General features: G+C 49.0%; 8 protein-coding genes across 8 annotated transcripts; 3 read left to right on the forward strand and 5 right to left on the reverse strand.

Annotated features, from left to right (window-relative positions):
* Positions 1–87: 87 nt before the first annotated feature.
* ASPVEDRAFT_38617 (uncharacterized protein) lies at positions 88–1,311 on the reverse strand. The gene is made up of 2 exons (XM_040811738.1): positions 1,229–1,311; positions 88–1,167 (listed from the first exon to the last, which is right to left on the reverse strand). Exons 1-2 carry the CDS (start codon positions 1,264–1,266, stop codon positions 138–140), a joined length of 1,068 nt encoding a protein of 355 aa, XP_040664909.1. The 5' UTR covers positions 1,267–1,311; the 3' UTR covers positions 88–137.
* Positions 1,312–1,596: 285 nt separating this feature from the next.
* On the reverse strand, positions 1,597–3,846 carry ASPVEDRAFT_80772 (beta-galactosidase; the record flags this gene model as incomplete). Its single annotated transcript, XM_040816928.1, has 1 exon — positions 1,597–3,846. One exon carries the CDS (start codon positions 3,844–3,846, stop codon positions 1,597–1,599), a length of 2,250 nt encoding a protein of 749 aa, XP_040664910.1.
* Positions 3,847–6,373: 2,527 nt separating this feature from the next.
* On the forward strand, positions 6,374–7,865 carry ASPVEDRAFT_50688 (uncharacterized protein; the record flags this gene model as incomplete). The annotated part of the gene is made up of 2 exons (XM_040814349.1): positions 6,374–6,804; positions 6,857–7,865. The coding sequence occupies 2 exons, from the start codon at positions 6,374–6,376 to the stop codon at positions 7,863–7,865; spliced, it is 1,440 nt and encodes a 479-aa protein (XP_040664911.1).
* Positions 7,866–8,167: 302 nt separating this feature from the next.
* On the reverse strand, positions 8,168–9,817 carry ASPVEDRAFT_38619 (urease accessory protein UreD). The gene has a single exon (XM_040811739.1). The coding sequence runs from the start codon at positions 9,442–9,444 to the stop codon at positions 8,365–8,367; it is 1,080 nt and encodes a 359-aa protein (XP_040664912.1). The 5' UTR covers positions 9,445–9,817; the 3' UTR covers positions 8,168–8,364.
* Positions 9,818–10,312: 495 nt separating this feature from the next.
* On the forward strand, positions 10,313–14,009 carry ASPVEDRAFT_126181 (cohesin subunit IRR1; the record flags this gene model as incomplete). Its single annotated transcript, XM_040806341.1, has 2 exons — positions 10,313–10,823; positions 10,891–14,009. The coding sequence occupies 2 exons, from the start codon at positions 10,313–10,315 to the stop codon at positions 14,007–14,009; spliced, it is 3,630 nt and encodes a 1,209-aa protein (XP_040664913.1).
* Positions 14,010–15,251: 1,242 nt separating this feature from the next.
* On the reverse strand, positions 15,252–17,198 carry ASPVEDRAFT_125341 (karyopherin alpha; the record flags this gene model as incomplete). Its single annotated transcript, XM_040806264.1, has 3 exons — positions 15,252–16,169; positions 16,232–16,741; positions 16,962–17,198. The coding sequence occupies 3 exons, from the start codon at positions 17,196–17,198 to the stop codon at positions 15,252–15,254; spliced, it is 1,665 nt and encodes a 554-aa protein (XP_040664914.1).
* Positions 17,199–17,431: 233 nt separating this feature from the next.
* On the forward strand, positions 17,432–20,064 carry ASPVEDRAFT_38622 (telomere-binding alpha subunit central domain protein). Its single transcript, XM_040811740.1, has 4 exons — positions 17,432–18,034; positions 18,088–18,988; positions 19,048–19,426; positions 19,488–20,064. The coding sequence occupies exons 1-4, from the start codon at positions 17,765–17,767 to the stop codon at positions 19,777–19,779; spliced, it is 1,842 nt and encodes a 613-aa protein (XP_040664915.1). The 5' UTR covers positions 17,432–17,764; the 3' UTR covers positions 19,780–20,064.
* Positions 19,759–21,801, reverse strand: ASPVEDRAFT_503138 (CCCH zinc finger protein). The gene is made up of 4 exons (XM_040814286.1): positions 21,587–21,801; positions 21,373–21,516; positions 20,950–21,292; positions 19,759–20,878 (listed from the first exon to the last, which is right to left on the reverse strand). The coding sequence occupies exons 1-4, from the start codon at positions 21,659–21,661 to the stop codon at positions 20,061–20,063; spliced, it is 1,380 nt and encodes a 459-aa protein (XP_040664916.1). The 5' UTR covers positions 21,662–21,801; the 3' UTR covers positions 19,759–20,060.
* Positions 21,802–21,838: the final 37 nt, after the last annotated feature.

Below are 21,838 nucleotides of genomic sequence, written 5' to 3' on the forward strand. Positions count from 1 at the left end.
GGTACGTTGTACATAAAAAGCATCATACATAGCCTGTGCTTCTTTTCCATAGACATTGAAGACAAAAGTCATTCTACAAATGTATTCCTGGACAATAGATGGAAATTCTTTCAGATGAAAAGTAACTCTGGGTATATTTATTCTCCCCTCTTCTCTGCCATTAACCGCCTGTACTCGTCGACGATATTTCTTCTCTCGCTCGCGAGTTCCTCTCTCCGCCTCAAACTTCCCACAGAAGCAGGAACATTGGCAACATCGACCTTCGCCCCGCCGCGCACCTTGAATATCTCCCTCGGCTTCTTCAATTGCGGCGGCTCCTGCGCTACCTCAAACGGATTCACAGTGGCTCTCTTTTTCTTCAACTTCGCCCATGGATCTGGGCCGTCATCATCATCACCACCTTTCCTCTTCTTTCCACCAGATTGATTGGGATTCTTCTTTTTCTTGCCCGCCTCAACCTCCCAAGACTTCCAAAGCTGCAACTGCTCCTCCATCTCCTCCTCTTTTTCTTCGCGTTCCGCTGCCTCGCGCTCTTTAATCCGAGCATCGTCCTTTCGCCATTGAGCCTGCAATCGCTTCAAGTGTTTTTCATGTTTCGTTACTCGGTGGTCTCGAATCTTGGGAAGTTCGGTAGACGCAGTCGGTTTCGAGGAGCGCTTCATGTTGGCAAGTGGCATTTCACGGTCCACACGGGCAGCGAAGTCGGAGAGTTTCTCTCCAGGGAGAATCTTCGGTGCAGTCGCTGATTGATTCTTCTCTCCCGTTGAGTTTGTCTGCGTTGAGGTGGCGGGGGCCTGTTTCGTCTTCGCCTTTCGAGAAACAGCAGGCGCATTGTTACCGCTGTCGTCGCTACTCGAATCAACGCTATCATCTTCATATCCAGAGTGTTTCCGCTTATTCTGAGCCTTGGCTTGATTCTTGGCCTGGAACTGCATCAATTGTCGGAATGCGCGCGGTGTATCATCGTCCAGATCGGATTTGTGTCTGGAGGTTGCAGCCTCTTTCTGCTTCTTAGGGCCTTTCCCATCTTTCGGTTGCGGTTTCTGGTTTTTGTTGTTGGCGTTTGGCCTTCCTTTTCCTTTTCCTTTGCCTTTGGCGTTTCCTTCCTTGGATGGGTCTCGGACTGGCAGAGATTTGGCGATGAGGGTTGGTGGGAGATCGTATGTACTGTTTTTGCAAATATGTGAGATTTGGCCCTTTTTTTTTTGAGCAAAATTAGAAAGCGTACCTGGAGTCCTTTTGCCTGCGCTTGTGCTTGTGGGGCATCTTGCGCTTTCTCGATTATGGACTTGGTTTATGCTGCCTCTCGAGTTGGTTTCCTAGTGGAGCAATGAACTTTTTCTCAAGACGGCGAGGGCGGTCAAGGGCTTATCTTATCGGAACTAGCTTATCTTGTACACCGCTTCCCATTTAAATTATTCTGCCGGCTATCACTGTTATATCCTCTCGAATTCACTCTTTTTTTTGGGCTTTATAGAGTTCTCAATATTTATCTAATTACTATGGATAGTGCTTATATTATAACACTGTATCACGCATGGTGGTTTCTGTGTGCGCTGTAGCTTGGTAGCTCTGGCAATGAAGCCCTACATTCAATCAAGGGTCTTCATTCTTCAGCCTCCAGACAGCGACATCCGCCGACGCAATCTCCGAACCATGCCTACCAATCAACAGCTCAGCACCCTCAATGGCTGGAAGACTTGCAGCTTCCAAGCCATAGTTAAACCCCCATAGTAAGGATCCTCGTTTCGCAAACCGTAGGTTCGGTCCAAGGTCATTGCGGCCACTAGCCTGTCGCCCCGCAAAGTCAGTAATCTTTGCGTCCTTGGCGACATCGCCTAGATACGACACGAGCAAATCGATGGAAGGATTGAAACCAAGGTAGTGCAAGCCATTCTTGGAGCAGGCTGCAGGTTTCCCACGGCGGTGGGGTGAGGTATATGTCATTGTCTCGGCGCTCGTACGGTTTTCTCGTGCGCAGACTACCCACTCTTCCCAGCCTGAGATGTTGTATGTCTTTCCTCCATATGAAACCCCACTACCGGCGTAATCTGGTGGTGTTTCTACGCGAGGGACCCTCAGAGGTAGACGGTCGCGGAGTGGCCCTTGCGAGGGGTTGAGACCAGGCGCATAACTTAGCGTGGATGTTTTAGAACCGGTATGTGGCCCAAAGACAACAGGGCCACTGTAGTTAGCTAGTGACTGGTCAAATGATTTGGGAATAATTGGTAGACTTGGAACGATGACGAGTTTGTAGTTCTGAATCGACTGTTCAGGGCTGATGACATCGACGGAAAGACCCAGGCGACGGAGAGCGGAATAGAATTTGAAGACGATATCGAGGTACTTGACAGCTGGGTCCGTATAGCTGTTGTCTGCAGCACTCCACGTCCCGCTGTATGGTTCGATGTCCCAAACCTGGGAAGAAACGTAATCGAAAACGAGAGCGACATCCGCCTGGCTTTCTTGATCATTGTCAGCGTCAAGTGCTTCCACTAACGTGGGTAGGTCTTCGTTTGCAAAAGACTGAATCTCGAGGAAGCCTTCATCTGCAAAATCATCTGAGGTAAACAAGGCAGAGAGCGTTTGCTCTGCCCCGTACGGGACCTGACGCCAGCGGAAATATGACACCAGGTCGCCCAAATCTGCGAACGTTTCGTGCGTCCAGAGTCGTACCATGCCGCTCAAAGGAGATACCCGGTAAGGACTCCAGTTTAACACGCCCGTCTGCATCTCCATGATGCCAAATGGTCCGGAGGTTTTGTTGTAGGCAGCACCGGAAACACCACGATAGAGGGCATGGTGCAGCGCCTGCCAATCCGGTAGACCGGTGTGTAGGTAGTTTATCTGTTCCTCCTGGGAGAGCCACGATAATGAATCTAGACCAGCAAGAGGGTACTCGTCAAAGGTTACAAGATCTAGTCCCACATCACGCGAAAACTTGAAGTGGTCGAAGCTGGTAAAGCCCATCATAAAGTTATGTGTGATGAAGTGCGTTGGCGCATATTGTCTTAGAATATTCAACTGCCCCTGCGCAAATTCAATCACCATATCCGAACTGAATATGTACCAGTCGAGGCGATGGCTAGGTGGTGGTGTGTAGACTTCTAGGAACGGAGGATGAATCACATCAAAGTTAATATACTGATTTGACCAGAACACACGGCCCTGGGCAGCATTGAGATTTTCGATAGAGCCGTATTTCTTCCGAAGCCATGTCTGAAATCGCTTGATGGCATTTTGATCGTAGCTCTGCACGGTATCATGACATCCGAACTCGTTGTCCAGTTGCCAGCCCGCCACAGCAGAATGGTTCCCATAGCGCTCTGCCAGTTTTTGTGTAATCTTCTGACTTAACCGACGGTAGTCGGGCGAGGATGTACTATAGTATCGGCGCGAGCCAAAGACCTTTGTAGTATTGGTGTAGTCCACGAAGCTGATGTCGTACTTTTCAGTGAGCCAGTTAGGTGGAGCTGCCGTTGGTGTCCCGATGATTGCTTTAAGCTGGTATCGATCAATCAGGTCCAAAGTTTTGTCGAGAAGAGTGAAATTGTACTGTCCCTCAACAGGTTCAAGGATGGCCCAGTCGAACTCGTTTACACGCACGTATGAAATGTTGGCATCTCGCATTTGAGAAATATCGGGCTCCCACATGTATTCCGGCCATTGTGATGGGTAATAATCGACAGCAAGGTGAGGGCCACGCTTCCAGCGCTTGAGAGAGGGCGCAAGTAATTGCTCTTGCTCTGAAGAGTTGGAAGTGTGACGGCGCGATGTCCCAGGTATAGCACCAACAACACCTGCGGCAGTCAGAGCCACAAGGGCCACTAACGGACGAAGAAGCATATTGTCAGAAGAGAAATGCAACTGGTACCTGAAGACTGGATTGGTTGATGGAAACCATGGCCGAGTTAAATAATGCTGTACTGGGCTGGCCTACCTTGAAAACACCATCAAGAAATTAGCCGACTGGATTTAACCGCGACTACGATGCTGAACTTCCCCAAGCAAGTGTGGGGTGTAGATCAGCTATCAACACTTGACTGGGGGGAAGCAGTGTTGATCACCTTTGTCAACGCATCGCCGGGCCACTCAGGTAGTTCTCTCGGTAAATGTTCGGATCTGGAATGATAAAATGCTTTCAGATTGCTCGCTCAGTTTGCATGGCTAAAATACACGGCTTGTCGGTTGCCACGATTTTCCCGGTTGGCTCAAATACAATGGATTGGAGCCACAATTTCCTTGTACACCGTATATGGAGGGGCAAAATCAGGGTTTTTGGGGGAAACCCGGCATAGATTGAGTGGCATGATATCATAAATCATCTCCAGTTTTCAAGGCGCCTGTAGTTGTGTGGAGATTGCATGGGGCTAAACGCGGGGGTAGGATTTCTTATCTCAGCTGCTAAGAAGGCTGACCGTATGAGTTATCTCCAGACAGTTCAAGTACTTCTCGCCTTGGGGAAAGCCAAATGACTGCTGGATGAGAACTTGCTGCCGCAGGTTCGTTTCTGCGTGTTCTCAATTGCGAAAGACTCTACAAGATGTGAGAATTCGTAGCTTGCCATTTTAATAGTGGTTTGGGAAAGAGATGCCCTGGCACATACAGTTTAATATCCACCCGAGGCATGCACAAACTCGCTTCCTCGTTGGAGACCAGGATGGAGACATATTTGGATGGACATTCTTTCATTGGGCATCGTCCAGTGTGGGCGAATTTATTTTCGATGAGATAACTCGAATGTGTACGGTGTAGTATAATTACAGATCAACGATGCTACCGATCATTCACCAGAAACATCTGAAGACCCTACGGGCGTTCTCATCACTGAGCAGTTTTGTCTGGTTGGATTAAACCGCCTTAGTTGGCCAAAGTCGCATAAGTTGCGTAGTGGGGGCTATTATCGAAATCGCTCCCTTAAATATTTGTAGTTGCCTGAAACTCTGGATACAATGAGTGGCAGTGCTGTTATTTGATTATCAATCAGAAGTTGACTCAGTCTGACGCTGCCTCGTCCAGTGATCCTTAGTGAAAAATCCTGCAACATATACGTAGATGGCGAGATCATCTCACAGCCATCCCAGGAAGTAGCTCTGTATTATTGAGTTGGCCTTGGGCTCGGAGGAGGGAGCCTATATTGCTAGGAAGCGTGGTTGCAATGGCGGGCGTATTCCCTTGTCTTGACAGAGTCGATTTTTTTTAATCCTTGTTGAGGTCCAAGTGGATCTTGTCTGGTATTTCTTGCCATTGATCCTGCGAGCCCATGCGGCTCCATACGCACACGATTACGCTGATCACCACCCAGAGGGGCTGAAGGGGCCAAAGTGCGTGAGAAATGACACAAGTTTCAACCTCGAGACAGTAATCAGTAGTCTAGACTCGACTTCGAGGGCGGCGAGAGCCCCAAAACCGACGTAGGGCGCTATCATGGATAAATTCTGATGACCCTGGATGCCATAGACTTGGTTGTTTGAATTGGGGCAGGAAATACGTCGCCAGTCCGCGAGATCTGATGAGTCAAACCGAGGATTCATCAGTCTATACTCTGCAATCCGCACAAAAGGGCCTAATAACCTGCGGAAGGAGCAGTATAATGGTATATGAATCATTGACGCCGATGGTAGGCAACATAATAATGTGCCGAGTGTGACATATGTACTCCGTACGAACCGCGCGGTACGAACCGTGCGAGTCGTGCGACCGATTTTCGAAAAGGGAAACACTAGGCCTAATTTTCCAGAATAATGCTTCTATCCGAATGGTGTAACTCATGCAAATTTGAGAGCGAGTGAGAGGGACGGAAACACCCCTACCTGGGTCTGGGGTGAAAGCTGCGGACGGCAACTTGCGAGATATGACGTCCTGAATTGAACCATGGCGAGTTCTCACAACTGGGGTCTGTATCTAAATTAAGTAAGCTTGCCGAGAAGGCTCCTCAGTCGCAGTCACAGTTGTAGTGAGGATGAATCAGGCATGATTGACAGTAGTGAAGACCCTTTGGGACGGGGACTCTGGACGCTTGTGAAGAGGTTGGATTTGAAGTAACGGGCGGCCAATGAAAGCCGCCCGCACAGCACATGGCGCTCTGGATCCTCTGGAGAGTCTGGATACGCCCGCCAAGTGCTCGCTGCGACTGCCCACTTATTCACGCTTTGGCCAACGACGAATCCTTTGCGCCTCTTGCGGAGCACGCCCCGATCGCCCGATTCAGTGTTGCGAAGGCCCTATTGCGAGGCCGGGTGTCGCGCCGATCAAGAGGGAAAGAAGCGACCGAGTTGCGCAAGATGGCCCTGATAAATACGATCTCGTCCTCCGCTCGATATCCCCGTTGATATCATCTCCCCATGGCTATCGCGCCAAGATATTCTTAGCCATGTCGTCTTCTTCGCCTCGCCACCCTCAGTCACGCCTCACAACCCCATTTCCTGCTGCTGCTTGCAATGAGCTGCACACGGTCGGTGGCACTTCTCACGGCGATGAAACGAGCAACACTGGGAATAGACCGGACAATAAACCTGCCACTTTTGGGAGGGTTGGAGTGCCGGAAGAACTTGTTTACGACTCCGACTTGGAAGAAGCTTCGGAGAGACCACAATGGCAGCGAAAGGGCTCGCTATGGAGCCGAGGCCTAGCCGCGGTCTCGCCTCTATTTGCTTCTTCTAACGAACGCAACAAGACCTCAGTTGCTTCTGCTCCTTTACTCCCATTTGACGGCAACCGCTCCAAGCTTCACCCTCGGTGGCTTAAAAAGCCAACTCGCTCCTGCTGCTTCTTATATTGTTTGGTGGGCTTCCTCGCCATGTTGTAAGCACAACTGACTTGCCTCCGAATTAGCAAACACTAATGCGTCTTTCAGAGGTGTTTTCCAGTTCATTTCGATTGCCTGTGGGATCGTTATTTCATTCTTCCCTGACGAGATTGATCGTGTAACCGACCACTGGCGACAACCCCAAAGGCTTGATCCAGCGGACACCGCTCACTGGCCTACGGACATTTCAAAGGATATCATCCCTGTTCCATGTCACTCGCACAATGATTACTGGCGCCGCGTGCCCCTTTATTCCGCCCTAGAGGCTGGGTGTATTGGCGTCGAGGCCGACGTATGGCTCTTCGATGACGAACTCTACGTCGGCCATTCTATTTCGGCTCTCACTTCAAGTCGCACATTACGCAGCATGTACATCGATCCCTTGGTGAAAATCCTGCGCAGGCAGAACCCCATTACTCAATTCCATCATGACCTCGATCAACCTCGAAATGGCGTCTTTGACAGAAATCCCTCACAGCAGGTAATTCTGCTCATTGATTTTAAGACCGATGGCGAGGAGACCTGGGACTATGTGCATTCGCAATTGAACCCGCTCCGTGAGAGTGGTTATTTAACCCACTACAATGGCAGCGACATTATCAGTGGTCCTATTACCGTCGTTGGGACCGGAAACACTCCTTTCAGTCGGGTTGTTGAAAGCTCCACCTATCGTGATATCTTTTTCGATGCACCGCTAGACCGACTAGTAGACGATATCGACCATATTGAAGCCGGAACACGTGTGGATGACGACACATTCAACATAACTAATAGCTATTATGCTTCAATTTCCTTCCATAAGGCCGTCGGGACCCCATGGTTGCTCCATCTGACAGACCGCCAGGTGCAAACCATAAGATCCCATGTTAGGGCTGCTCACCGTCAAGGTCTAAAAGTCCGATACTGGGGAACACCTAACTGGCCACGAAGCCTACGAAACCACGTCTGGCGTGTTCTTACCCGTGAAGGCGTCGATATGCTCAATGTGGACGACCTCGTCAGTGCAACACGAAAGGACTGGGCCCCTAGGATTTCGGACTGGTGGCACTGGAATTAGGTTGACTAGCGGATCAGGCAGCAAAGGAAATTTGGGATTTCGCCAAACTTAATTGTCTGAACACGCGTCTGAACGCTGACTCTAACGATTGCAAGAGCTTTGAGGATGTGTAGTTCTGGACATATCGGTTCAATTAGACCATGACTCACGTCCTCGAGACCTTTGCTTTGGCTTTGGCTTCTTGATTTTGTTCGTTTCAATATACCCCTGGCGTTATGATGTTTTTCTTGTCTTAGTGACTGGGAATGATAAGCGGGAATCTTTGCGATGACGCTACGAATTTTCATGTCTGTTGTTACGCTTTTAGAGAATAAGTTACTAGGAATTAGATAGGACTTAGATACTCATGGTTTAAATAGAAGGCAGATGTAAAACCTATGGTTCTGGGTATCACGAAGGTAGAAAATAGACTGTATCTCGTACAAAATCTTGCAGCCTAGGCAGGTAGAACAGGGCGAAAATGAAATGAAAAGAAATAAATAAAAGTACTATCCGTCCCTCATAGACAAGATAACGCCTCCTCTCCAAACTCGTTCGCAACACTGCCCTCCTCCCTCAGAGCCCCACCCAGCCAATCCTTCGCCGTCTCAAAATCGGCTGCGCCAAACTTAACAAGGACAAAACCGCCTCGCACGCGCGCCGCCGTAAATGTGACCCGGGAGTCATAGTTCTCGGGTGCTTCCACAGCCGGGGCGGCGGAGGAGGACCAATTCCTCGCTCCTATGCGTGGGAGAGACGTGAACTTGTCAACAAAGAAAGAGGAGAGCCTTTCGAAGACGGGACCGTAGAGGATTAAAGTGCCAATTACCCCATGGGGGCTTGTGCGCTCGCGAACCAGAGCTTTTGCTGGGTTATTTGCCTGTGTCTGCTCTTGTCCTTGAGTGGCGGTGGTACTGGCGGTTTCGTCATTGAGTATTAACGAATCGCGGAGTAAGAGCTTCTTCTTCTTGTCGTCTCTGCCGGGATCAGAGGGGGCTGTAGGTTCATCATGTAGCCATACTTCGTTCTTTCCCTTCCAAAAATGGAAGTCCCAGTTCTCACCTCGTGAGACGCGGCCCTGCGTTACCCAGTCTAAGACACAGAGGCTGCTTCGGGACGAGTCCTTAGTTGTGCTGTTGACTGTGAATGTTTGGATCTGCTCGTAGCGGCTGTCTTTGAATGGTGCTGATGGGTCAGGCAGGTAACACAGCGCGGCCTCTTCGCCAATGCGGACGTCTAACGTTTGCCGGCTTTGGTCTGATAATGTTCGACCTGGGGTTGTTTCCGTCTTGAATATTTTTGTGCTTCCTTGCGGTGTCGTGACGACCATTCTGGTCCGCGGCTCGAGGGTTATCGAAACATCAATCTGGTCGCCTGGAAGGAGGCCCCCACCGTATGTGAGAAGGTATAGATGGACCGGCTGAGACGCGGACGATGATACGGACTGCGGTACGAAGCCAGGGGTGCGCGTGAGGAGCTTGAGGGGGTATTTGTAGGTAAGGGTACTCAGAGAAGGATTCGCAGGAGGGAGGAGCGAGAGGACGACCTCGCCTTGTCCAGCCTTTGCAACCGAAGACTCAAAGGGTGATTTGACTGGCATGCTTGTTTATGTTTATCTGGCTGCGGTTTATGGGACGGAACGTGAAAGTGACGGAGAGAAGATTTCGGTATTCAACAGCTTCAGATTTGGTGGCATGACGGCATTTATTATGGTTGAGGGAGCAGTAACGTCGAGATGCAGCGACAAGAACATCGGTGTCGCAAAGATTCCTCTACCTCAATGGAGTATCTGCGGATGCTCGGGCTCTTGTCCAACCACTGGAGCTCAACGTTGAGAGAGAAGATCTTAGAGCGGGGTCCTCTGACGCCGTGGACCAGGGACCGAATATCGAGCGTCTTGGCTCTCCAATTCAAAGCTCAAAGCAGTTTCAACCACGCCCCACGATGGAGCAGAGATGTGTTTCCATTACGACATCAGTTGCTCTGTCTCGGCCTCTTCCCCTTCCCCGCACAGGCGCAGAAGCAGAGGGCTAGGGTTAGTAAATCACATGATGCGCATTACTTTGGATTACTAATTATGAAGAAGCATATCCCGCCGCCTCAGGCACTGTAAGGCACTGAGGCGCGTCTGTTTCGTCCAGTTACTCTCAAGTCAACTCCGCGTCCTCCATTCCTCCCTTACTCCTTCGCAAGTCTCATCCCGACTGGCGCAGCCAGACGATCTCTCATTGAGCTCTATCACTTACTGCCGCCCTTTCCTACTATAATCCTGCATTGGATAGGTGGAGGACAACGCGCGCGCAACAACATCCTCGGTCAATCATTTCCATCGTCGCGTTCTCCGTTCAGCCCGCAACAACCCCGCGTTGAATTACATATTTCGTCTATCATCCATCAATGTGCATGGAATACTCGGTTAGGGTAACTTTGCATCGCTGTTAAGGCATAATATCGAATTTACGCGGCAAATGGAGCCCGAGTTACGCTTTTCTTCCCCCCAACCCGGGCCGGGCATGGAGACCCCATCACCGTCCGGAGACAGGAGAAAATCTGGTCGTGCGACGCGCAGGCCCGAATTATTTTCCCAGGGTTATAGCGATGCCAATGGTGCGACCGCAGGCGGCGCCAAGCGAAAGCGAATTGCTACCGGTGACGAAAACCAGGATGATATCGACAATGGCGATGACGCGTCTGAATCAGAAAGTGAGGATACCGAAGAGGAAGATGAACCCGATGAGGAAGAACTACGGGAACAGAGACGGGCTGCGCGCAAGGGATCCGGCAAGAAAACATCTTCTGGAACGAAAAGCAAGGCCAAGTCGCAAGGGTCTCGAAGTACAAAGAAGCCCAAGGTAACTGGGAACGGGATTGGAAGTCAGCTAGCTCTGCGACCGGCAGCAAATGGTGGAAAGCCGGCCTCGCGACCTAGAAGGCCAAAAGTGCGATCTAGTCTGGCTGCTGGTGAAAGCGGTCTTTATGGTACGGCTCTGGGCCTCTTTTATCACATGCTATATTTATTTTCCAGCTAACAAATACTTTCGTGCAGCGGAGGTCTTCGGCAAAGGACGTAACACTGAAACTGTCGCCGCAGAGTGGCTCACACGATACCAAGAGGCGCAGACGACTGCGATGCGTGATCTGGTTAATTTTGTGTTCAGATGCTCAGGAACTGATCTTGAAGTCACCACAGGGGATATCGAGGACGTCGATCATATAAACAAACGCGTTGAGGACCTGCAGAACCAATATGCCGCTCAGAAAATCTCTGAATACCCTCTAATTTCAAAGGCTCGGAAGTTTAAGTCCTTCCAGCCTGTTTTAGAGAATTTCTTCGTCACTCTCATGCAAACTCTGCACCATTCTTCGGTTTTATATGACGACAGAGTCCTTTATGAAAACCTTCAGTCTTGGCTATCTTCCTTTTCTTCTTCCCGCTACAGGCCTTTTAGGCATACCGCAACCATTATCGCCTTGTCGAATATGAATGCTCTCTGCGAGATTGCTCATGAAGTGATGGCCACGGTTTCAACCTCACGCAAGCAGCTGGAAAATGAGAAGAAGAAGAAGACTGTCAACAAAGGCCGTGTGGACGCTATTAAGTCGTCAGTTCAAGAAGGCGAGACTAAACTTGAACTGATAGATGATCTTCTCAAGGATGGTGTGAACATATTTTTCGTTAACCGCTATCGAGACGTCGACCCGAAAATTCGCGCAGAAAGCATAGCGGCGCTGGGGAAGTGGATGCACAGTTACAGAGAATACTTTTTCGAAGGCCAATTCCTTCGATATTGTGGTTGGATTATATCTGACAGTGATGTCCATACGCGGTCCGTTGCGCTACGTCAACTTCTGAATGTATACTCGAATAAAGACAATATTGCTGGGGCGCGATCGTTCACGGAGCGTTTCCGTCATCGATTTGTGGAAATAGCTACTCATGATTCCGACGTTGGGATGCGTACGATGGCGATTGAATTGCTCGATTTGGTCCGAGATGCTGGGCTGATCGAGCCTGCTGATGTCGACACTGTCGGGAGACTCATATTTGACTTGGAGTCCCGTGTGCGCAAGGCAGCAGGACCCTTCTTCGTTGCGAATGTGCAAGATGTTTTCGACTCAACGCTCGAAGAGTCTTCAGAGGAAGTCAATGAAGTATTCGGCGATGATGAAGACGAAGATGATTTCGAGTCACCGAAGCGTTCTTGGATCAAATTCAAGTGCCTCGCGGACATTATCCAGGCATACGACACTCCAGATGATGGTGCCGCGCTCGAGCCAAACGCAACATCAAGGGATGCACTGTCAGGTATATCAATGGACTCGCGGTTTGTCCTTGCTACTGAGGCCATTTACCCTTACTTTGATGAATTGGCGAATTGGCAGTCCCTGGCTGGCTACCTTTTATTTGATCATTCCCAAATTCTCGACGAGCCTAGTGACGATGATACCAGCGGGGCGGTCAAGAAAATGTACAAAATGCAGGAGGGCCAAGAAGTGATCTTGTTGGAAGTGCTTTGCTGTGCTGTCAAACTCAGGATTCTCGATGTTGCCAAATCCGACATTGACAAGCGCGGCCGAAAGATCAAAGCATTGACTGACAGAATCCCAGAGCTACAGGAGGAAATAGCTCATGGTCTTGCTCAGATCATCCCGCAACTCTTGAACAAATTCGGGTCTTCACCGGAAGCCGCCTCCGCGGTTCTACGTTTGGAGCACCTTGTTGATCTTGATAAGATACAAGACCTTCAAAAAGACGCAACAGCCTATACATCTTTGCTGAACGACATCAATAAGCAATTTCTTACCCATTCTGACCAAGATGTTCTAGCCGAAGCCAGTGTTGCTTTCCTTCATGCAAAGAGTTCTGACGATATGCGTGAAGCACTTGACAGCAAAATCCAAGAACTCTGGGAGGACATGGTTGACACTCTCAGCAGACTGTCTCAACAAAAGGAAGTAACTGGCGGTGGTCCCATACCATTTTCGATCCTTAATGAACTCAACAACACCGCGATAAGGGTCTCTAATCTATCTAGTGTAACTGATTGCACCCAGTTGCTTGAGACGCCGCTCTCCAACCGATCAAAGGGTAGAAGCAAGAAGGAAGTAGAGGCACCATTCAACACTCTGTTGCGCTTGGTGCAAAGAGGCTTGCGCGAAGAAACGTTGGCCGACACCGAGGAAGACGAGGAAGCTGCGAGAATAGAGGCCGAAGTCGTGATAAACAGTACCAGGACCCTCTTGTTTTATTTCATGTGGAAGGTACAAAATCTACGCACAGCCTTAGAAGCTGGGAAAGCCCAGTTCAACACGGCATATTTCGAGGCTCTGACCAAAAGCCGTGAGTCATTCGTTGAAGCCCTTGTTGGTATAATGAAAGAGCGATCCGGGTTGGACGATGTTCGCTTCTCTGCAACTACCACTCTTCTTGATCTTCAGACTCTTTTTGGTACATTCCGGAATGTGGGCCCGGGTGCTGGCAATGATGAAGACACCATCTTCCAGGCTCAAAGCTTGGTACATGAATTTGATGTAGATGTCCAGAGTCTTATCACCAAGGTTCATGGGGTAGCGTTCAGGACATACGCTAAGAAGTCAAGCGTACCCTTCGAACCCGCTGAAGACGACGCCCCCGCTGAAGACTCCGAACTCGAAAGAGAACCCATGGACGACGAGGACGAGGAGAACCAATTGCTTCATGACGAGCGGCTGCGAACCAAGATCATCGCAGAACAACGCCTCTGCGAGCTGACTGGAAAGCTCGTCCTCGCAATCATTGGACGTATAATCGACGCCTCCGGGTCGAATAGCGGACAGCTAAAGAAGAAACTATTGAAGCATAAGACACGCCTTGGCCCGAATTATCGCGAGGTTCTGGTATTCCTTGAAGAAAAGGCTCCCAAACGCGCCGCTTCACGGCCTGCCCAGTCTAAAGTGAAGCAGTCTGCCGCACAGGGTGCAAACAAGCCACAACCCGGAACTGCATTAAATAAACTCCCAGAGCAGACCAAGTCAGCCGAAAGGATCGAAGAAGAAGACGAGGAGCAGCGCGCCAGCGACGAGGAGATGGAGGAAGATAACGTCGACATCGACAAAGACAACGAGGAAGATGAAAACCTAACTGTGGCACCCGAACCAGATGAAGACGAAATAATGGGTGACTGATTCTGTTTACGTCTCTATCGTTGCGATACAATAGGAGTGCTTTATGCTCGATTTCCCACGTCCCCATATTTACGAATTGATTTACTTCTTTTGCGCACTGGCGGCTTTCTAGCTTAGGTCTTTTCCCCCTTTATTTCCGTCGACTTTTCGTCATCCTTTCCTACGATTTTCTTGTTCAGTACTTCCATCTACTTCTTTTTTTCTTTGATGCTGTGTGCTAATTCCCAATTTACGTTCTCATGTAATGGATTACTTATCTTGAAGATATAGTTTCAGTCTCGATTTTAAGGCAATCGACTCGAGTTACTTGACTTTTTTACTTTCAAAGCACCAACCAATTTAAATCTTATCTTTTTCTCCTTTCGTACTGTCGTGTCGGGTCTACCTATATTGTCTTAATGTTCGAGTTGCATAGTGGTCTCATGGTTTACAGGAGTAGCTCCACTATAGATCTTGGCTTGAGGAATCGTACACATGTAGTACAAAAGACTTTATTAAGTATTATTATCTATTGGGGGAGTGTATATTGCAAAAACATCATATGGTACTACATTCTTTTGGTGTAAATACGGAACAGTTGTTGAGACGTCCCGTGATAGCTGACTTAGGGTTTTTTTTTGGCGCAGTTCAGCTTTCTTCAGGGCATCTTTCGGGCCACAAATACGAGTTCAAGGACACGACCTGACCTCCAAGCAACTTATCACGCCTAATGTGGAAAGAGAAGTGTTCATAGGAACAAAAAAGGAAACCGATTTAAACCTATAGAAAACTACGCCCGTGTATGAGGAATGCTAGGGTGGCCTGAAATAAGAAGGGATACATGACGGTGAATCTTGTTTATCGTGAAAAATCAAACGGTGATAAAAAAAATATAATAGAAGGGTTTGAATATAGAAGTGTGATTGGGGGGGGGTGGAAGCAGGTGGAATGTCGAGGTGTCAAGAAAGGGATGGGGAAAACCGAAACGACCTGATGTGGTATCTGATATAGACTCCCAGAACCCCAAACCACTCCAGGAGAGCAATATTCAGCTCAAGGAACCAATGAAATACCATTTCAAGACGTTGACGCCCATAGAGCCTACTGTGGTGGCGGGTTCCTGCCTGCACATGAACGATCTAACATGAATCGAAGCCATAACCCACCTGCCAGGGGGAAAGGGGATGAGGGATTGAGCGTGAAATCGCCCGAGATTGCTCTTTTTCACTCGCTTTTCTTTTTCTTTTTCCTTTTTTTCTCGCCTTACATGTCCATGGTATCGCCACCGTTGGCACCGCCGAACGAGAATCCACCGGGCTGCTGCTGGGTAGCACCCAGGGTGAATCCAGTCTGTGTTTGCTGAGGGGCAAGCTCATCGATCTCACCACCAGCTTCATCTTCATCTGAGAAATACTTCTCGATAATGTTGTATGCCTTCATGTAGATCTCTTCGTTGGCGTTATTCTGGCAGTCGTGGATCTTCTCCATACCACCGGCCTCCTCGATGAACAACGCATAGCGGTTAACACGAGCATCACCAGACTGCGCAGCCTCCTTATCCATTTCACCGACCTTAAGAATGTTCTCAAGGCCATCAAGGGCAACCTGGATGATTTTGTTGTCCGGGCATGCAAGAAGATCACATAGTGGCTTGATGCAGCCTTGGGTAACAAGGTATCGAATCTGGTCTGGCTTCTGTAATCCACCGGAGGTGGCGTTGGAGATAGCCCAGCAGGCTTCCTTGCGCGTCTTGAAGTCTCCATTGGCAAGCAGGTGGACCAAGGGTGGGATGATCCCAGCGTCAACAACAGACTGGATTTGGCTTGAGTTGCCAGCAGTAACGTTAGAGATAGTCCAGCAAGCCTCCTTCCTGATGCCATCCTTAGTTGAGCTTAGAAGAGAGAGGAGGGCGGGAAGAGCGCCGCAGTTAATGATCACTTGCGTCTGAACATCGTCACCAGTGACGATGTTTCCAACAGAACGGAGGGCAGGAGTCTGGACCGAAGTGGAGGCGTGCATCAAGAGTTCGACTAGTCGACGAGGAATGCCAGCTTCAATTACAGCTTGGATCTTCTCGTTGGGGCCATCAGACAAGTAGGAGATAGCCCAGCAAGCATCAATCAGGACCTCATCATCAAGCATGTAGATCAGTTTGGCGAGATCAGGTAGAGCTGGTGCAATCTAAATAAAACGTTTAGTACGTACAATAATCAACCATATACGGATGATGGGAAGTAGCATACGGTAGTCCAATCCGGCTGAGGAGTCTTTCCACGACAGAAGTTGCTCAACGTCCATGTGGCATTTCGCAGCATGCTGATTTTGCGACCGTCGTTGATCAGAGTCAGGAGGGGCCGCAGAGCACCTGCGTTGAGGACGAAATCGCGACATTGAGGGCTGTCACCAGCAATGTTACCTAGGGCCCAAACGGCTTGCTCGCGCACATCGGGTTCGGGGCTGCTGAGAAGCTCAACGAAGATCGGTACAGCGCCAGCCTCGATGACCACTTGAGTTTGTTGAGCAGATCCGGATGCGATGTTGGTCAGAGCCCACGCAGCCTCGAATTGAACTAGGGTGTGAGGGGATCGGAGGAACTCCACAAAGCGGGCGACAACGCCGGTCTCGATGACACGCTCAATGGGAGGATTGCGCTCCTTGGAGAGGAGCTTTCTGAATTTGGTTGTGGCTTGGATTTGAGCTTCAATCTGGTCGGAGAACACGCCCTTGACCATCTCTGGTAGTTCGACATTGAGCTGGATGAGGCGCCCGTTAGCAACTTTCGCATTTTCTGTATGAACAAAGTATACAGAAACCAAAACTCAATTGGATGGGTGCCCCGCGATGATGTCGGATTAATGTCCCGATCCCATGTTTGGGCGGTGAGCCTTAGAAATAAGACAAAGGAGTCCATAAAGTAGGCAAAGGGACGCGGAGGACATAACCAGCAGCAAAAGAAAATAAGTCATCACATACCTCACTTTCGATAGCGCTTGCCTCGTCGTCACTCTCGGCGGCAGCCATGCCACCTCCGACACCGATTCCGCCATCCCGAGTCTGGATACCCCGTCGCTTGGCCAAATTCTCTTCTCTCTTCTGCTTTCGGATCTCGACTTGCTGCTCCTCACGGCGGCGGCGGAGTTCGTCAGGCCGGAACTGATTCCTGGCCTTGTACTGGGTGCGGCGATGCTCTGGGATGTAGCGTTCGGCCATGGTTGCTGAGGAGAGGGAACAATAACAAAGCCCACCACAAACGGGTTACTTAATCAGAGAGGAAAAAAGGAGCAAGCGGGCGCAAAGGTATGCGACGAAAGAAGATGATAGGAGCTAATTAGAAAGTGATTATAGGGAGGCCCAAGCGAAAGCGGGAGGGGAAAAAAATTATAGCCAGATAAAGGAGATGGAAACTCTTATTTTTCGCGGGGCGCCTGGCAGGAGGAGGGAGGAAGTGAAGGAGGGGAAAAATAACGAGTGTTTGACGCTCCGGGCCAGTCACGGGATTATTTGGCTGTTTTAGGTTTAGCGTTATCTGGAGGCGCCGAAGCGATCTTAGCGCGGATCACTCGACAACAATACTTGCGGACAACCGCCCAGACGCGTCAATTAGGTACGGCGTCTGTACCAAGACACCTCTCAGTTGATTGTTTACGGACAGGGCTCGTGGCGGTGCTGACCTTCATAATGCTGCTGCTATGAGAGATGGTCCCAGCTCTACCCTTTCCACAAGGTTGTCCTACAGATCACGGTACCTACCACGATAGCCCGCAAATCGAGCAGCAATGGCGATTCAATTGCCCCCAGGCTATGTTGACGTGGCCAAAGCGCTTGAAACGCGAGGTACTATCAATGTAATGGGCGTGGTCGTGGATATCTGGGGTGGCGCGTTCAAAAGCCAAGGCACCTCCACCTGCATAACATTTACAATCAAGGACTGCAACCTGAATAACGGGCATACGTGGGATGGCCTGAAAGTCAGGTACTTCACGGAAACAGAGACCATGTTACCCCCCGTTCAACAAGGTGACGTAGTTTTACTCCGTAATCTCTGGGTTTGTCTATCCCAAGTCTCATGTATTCTTGTTCTGACACTTTGCTGGTGCAGGTTAAAGTAATAACAGGCGCGCCTCAAGGAGTGGCTGCTCAAGATAAAAAAATTCCATGGGCCATCTTCCGCCCAGATAGGGACCCGACCTCACATCAATCTGCACTCACTGGTCCAGTACCTTTCGATCCCACTTACCAGGAGAAATCTTGCGCGTTGACATTACTAGAGGCTACCCCGACGTCGTTCCGTAGCACTACTATTCCCAGACCAGATTTTGCGCAGGTTTCCGTATCCAGGTCAACTTCAGCTACTCAGCGAAAATTTTCGCTGCTTAAAGACGTCGAAGATCGGCAATTCGTGGATCTTATTGGAGAGATAGCCAAAATACATAGTAACGATAGCGAAAAGGCAACTCTCTATCTCACTGACTACACGGAAAACGAGAACTTGTTCTTCTATGCGTCTGACAACGATGATTATCCAGACCATGGCCGCGAGGGCGACGAATACAACTATATAAAACGCCCCAAAAGGAAATGGGACGGCCCATCCGGCCGTATGACTATTCAGATAACACTATGGGAACCACATGCATCATTCCTACGGAATAACTTTAACGAAAATGATATTGTTCGCCTCAAGAATGTTCGTATCAAAGGAAGCCGTGTTGAAGGAGGAACTCTGGAAGGCGTCATTCATACCAATCGCGATAATTCAGCCGCCACGAACATTTTCCCAATCAATTACAGCAATGACACCCGGGTTCAGGAATTGCTTTCCCGAAAAACGGATTACTTGGAAGCGCACCCGGAAAGGGAAAAGCGAAAACCACACGAGGACCCGGAACAGCCCTCCAAAAAGTCCAACTCAAAAAAGAAGAGGGTAAAAACACAATCGAAAACCGAATCCGGTCAGACAACTCTGGGTGTCAGCAAACGGATTGCTGTGAACGACTACGGTAAAAGTCTTCTATCTATAACGGACATTGGCCAGCATATACTAATCTTCGTTTCTCAGTAAAACCACGGGTTCCTCCAGGCGTGCCTTCTCAGACCCTTGAGGATATCATAAGCAACCCGTCTCACATTAATTCATCCCCCAGCGGCATCAAATACCGTCTTCCCTTCCAGAACCTCTGCTATCTCAGCACAGTTCGTGTTGTAGATTTCTATCCTCCCCTATTAGAGGATTTCGCTGTCCAGAAGGAACGTATCTCGCTTACATACGACAAAAGACGTGACCCTGCTACGTCCCGAACTGACCCACAATGGGAATGGCGCTTCTGTCTTCTTGTAGAGAGTATTTCTCCGGCCACGGGTCGACAGCCAAAAGAGCGGGTTAAACTCTTTGTTTCTAATGCCGAGGCAGAGCATCTCCTACAATTGAGTGCATATGAGTAAGTCAAGCCCTGATGGCAGTCAATTAACTGGCTTTCTGACATGATTATTATTTTGCAGCCTGCGCCTCAACCTGGGCGTTTTGAATCAATTGAGGGAAAGGCTCTTTGTTTTATGGGGAAATCTGGAAGAGCAGAAGAAAATTGCAATGGAAAACGGCAAGGGTCCCCTAGATTTTGGACCCATCTCGTCACGACCGTTCAATTGTTGTCTTATGGAATATGGCATTCGATGCAGTCATTTTGGTGAATCGAACAATGCTGGCGACAACGCAGGCTTTAGTGGTTGTACTAATCAGGATTGTTTTGGTTGGGAAAGGCGATTTGGGTTGTTGAAGACGACTATTCACTGATTATCAGACACAATAAGTGTTCACGTATGAAATAAGAACGGCTAGTCATTGCCGCCCTGGGGGCATTGAGCGCTGTACAGTATTGGATTTTACTGCAGCAAGTTTACCTAAATACATAGCTTTTAGCCTGGATGAAGCAAGAAAGAAAAAGGAGCCCCCCAGAACGATACAAGATTCGAAGCTCAGCGGCCGCGACGCCATTATATTAGAGCCAGGGTTACTTGAAATAAAAGGCGATAAATGTTTCATCAGGAAATTATTTTGCATCCAGAAATCAAAGGCTAGACCTTGGTCACTTTGACAATATTTGTGTCAACGCCGTGTGCGGCCGTATTAAATCGACAACTTGAACCCCAATAGCAGTCTTTTTTTCCAGGGTCGCTCTGAGGGCAACGATGACCATACATACACTCAGGATCATCACATTCCAGTCCATAGCGACACGGTGTCATTCGCGCAACGGCTGTCAAGGTTAAAAGCTCAGCTTTGGTTAGTTTCCGAGAATGGTCATGATGACAATTCTCATTCGGGCATTCGCCTTGTAGAAAGTAATAATTGCATAGTTTCAGTTTCTTAATGCGATTCACTTCTTCTCGAGGGATGTTTTGGACGTCAAGTCGGTCTACACGTTGGCCGAACTTATTCCGTTCCACGACTTTAGGACGGGAGGAGGCAGGTTTCGAACGCACCAATTGAAAATCATCGGAGCCATTGGAACTCGCGGGTGTCAACGAGTTAGGCGCACTGTTACTGGCTGTTGTTATGTTGCTGGGTGTTCGAGACAGTGGTGCCGCTACATGAGGGCTCGGCGACGGAGTAAGGAGACTGCGAGGTTTGGTGGCCACCGCAGCCTTCCACGGAGCCCAAGTAGCGTTTATCTTAGAATCTCGGAAAATACCAGGGAATCTAGTGCACCCATAATGCGTCTTAAGGGATTCCAGGTTCTTGCCGAATGGAATCCCTTCAATCAATGTAACCCGTCCTGAGAGTTCCACGTCTGTTAAAGCTTCTTCCAAGATGCCAGGATAAGGCGATTCCTCTGTGCAACCCAGGAAAAGTCGATGGCAGTGGCAATTGTATAAATGTAGTTTGAAGGTTTCTGCAACGGATCAACAACTGGTCACCTCGAGGTTCAGAAGAAACCGGTCACCGAGGTCAACAGACGCATACCTTTTATCTTATCGTGTGCGGCGTTCTTTGCGGTTCCAACGTCCACAATGTCGAACAGCGGAAAGCTATGATTAAAGCCTCGCAAGAATTCATCAAGTATAGAAGGATCCGTTATGATTCCGCCACGAACACAGGCATCGCATAGCGCCTTCATATTGATGTACATCTTCGTAATAATCTTCGGGGAAATGATGCTCGAAAAATTGTCTGTCACGTAGTCCTCCACTGCCAGAGACAGCTCTTTGGCGGCCTTTCTACCACCTTCTTCTCCCAGTTGTAATAACTCATCTTTGAAGATTGATCCGTCTCCATCCAGAAGTACAATTATGAAGGGTTCGCGGTTCTACAGCGAGATAGAAAGAAAAGTTAGCAGCTATTGCGATTGGATAGTAGGGAAAATCAATCTATTCAGGAAGCGTTTACCATTATAGCTTTAGCGCGATTAATTTGTTCCATCAACTCTATCTCATGAAATTGTATATCACGGTTAAAGCGCTTTTCGCGGTCATGATCAAGTTGTTCTTGTTGATATGCGCCCTCGAGCTCAGTTATACGTCGTATTAATTCCTAACAAATGGATGGGGTGTTAACACAAAGAACCCTATGGAGGTTGGGCGAAGGCCATGCGAAGAGATACCTCAATTAGAGTGTCTTTCGTTTGCTCGACAGAAGTAAGCTGTTGATAGCGTTCAAAATACTCACGAACCGACATGGTGCTTAGAGAAAACAAGAGAAGTTATCTGAAAGGGTAGTCATCGGAAAAAGAGGAGGTTGATGAGGCAATGATATTTGATTATTCGAGATAAACCGGGCGCTTATATGTCCGTGGCAGAAGAGGGTGAATGAGACGGTGAATGCGTTTGAAGGTTTTGCTTGCGGTAACGCTTCC

The sequence above is a fragment of the Aspergillus versicolor genome (genome assembly GCF_001890125.1).
Source record: "Aspergillus versicolor CBS 583.65 unplaced genomic scaffold ASPVEscaffold_2, whole genome shotgun sequence".
NCBI classification, from domain to species: domain Eukaryota; kingdom Fungi; phylum Ascomycota; class Eurotiomycetes; order Eurotiales; family Aspergillaceae; genus Aspergillus; species Aspergillus versicolor.

Bases quoted from the DNA above. Each gene is read 5' to 3' on its own strand.
- ASPVEDRAFT_38617 (XM_040811738.1), bottom strand. From the start codon at position 1,266: ATGCCCCACAAGCACAAGCGCAGGCAAAAGGACTCCAG. The intron at 1,168-1,228 runs GTACGCTTTCTA...TTGCAAAAACAG, and splicing joins CGCAGGCAAAAGGACTCCAG to TACATACGATCTCCCACCAA.
- ASPVEDRAFT_38619 (XM_040811739.1), bottom strand. From the start codon at position 9,444: ATGCCAGTCAAATCACCCTTTGAGTCTTCGGTTGCAAAGGCTGGACAA.
- ASPVEDRAFT_38622 (XM_040811740.1), top strand. From the start codon at position 17,765: ATGGCGATTCAATTGCCCCCAGGCTATGTTGACGTGGCCAAAGCGCTT. The intron at 18,035-18,087 runs GTTTGTCTATCC...TTGCTGGTGCAG, and splicing joins TTTTACTCCGTAATCTCTGG to GTTAAAGTAATAACAGGCGC. The intron at 19,427-19,487 runs GTAAGTCAAGCC...ATTATTTTGCAG, and splicing joins CTACAATTGAGTGCATATGA to CCTGCGCCTCAACCTGGGCG.
- ASPVEDRAFT_503138 (XM_040814286.1), bottom strand. From the start codon at position 21,661: ATGTCGGTTCGTGAGTATTTTGAACGCTATCAACAGCTTACTTCTGTC. The intron at 21,517-21,586 runs GTATCTCTTCGC...TCCATTTGTTAG, and splicing joins CGAAAGACACTCTAATTGAG to GAATTAATACGACGTATAAC. The intron at 21,293-21,372 runs GTAAACGCTTCC...ATCTCGCTGTAG, and splicing joins ATCGCGCTAAAGCTATAATG to AACCGCGAACCCTTCATAAT.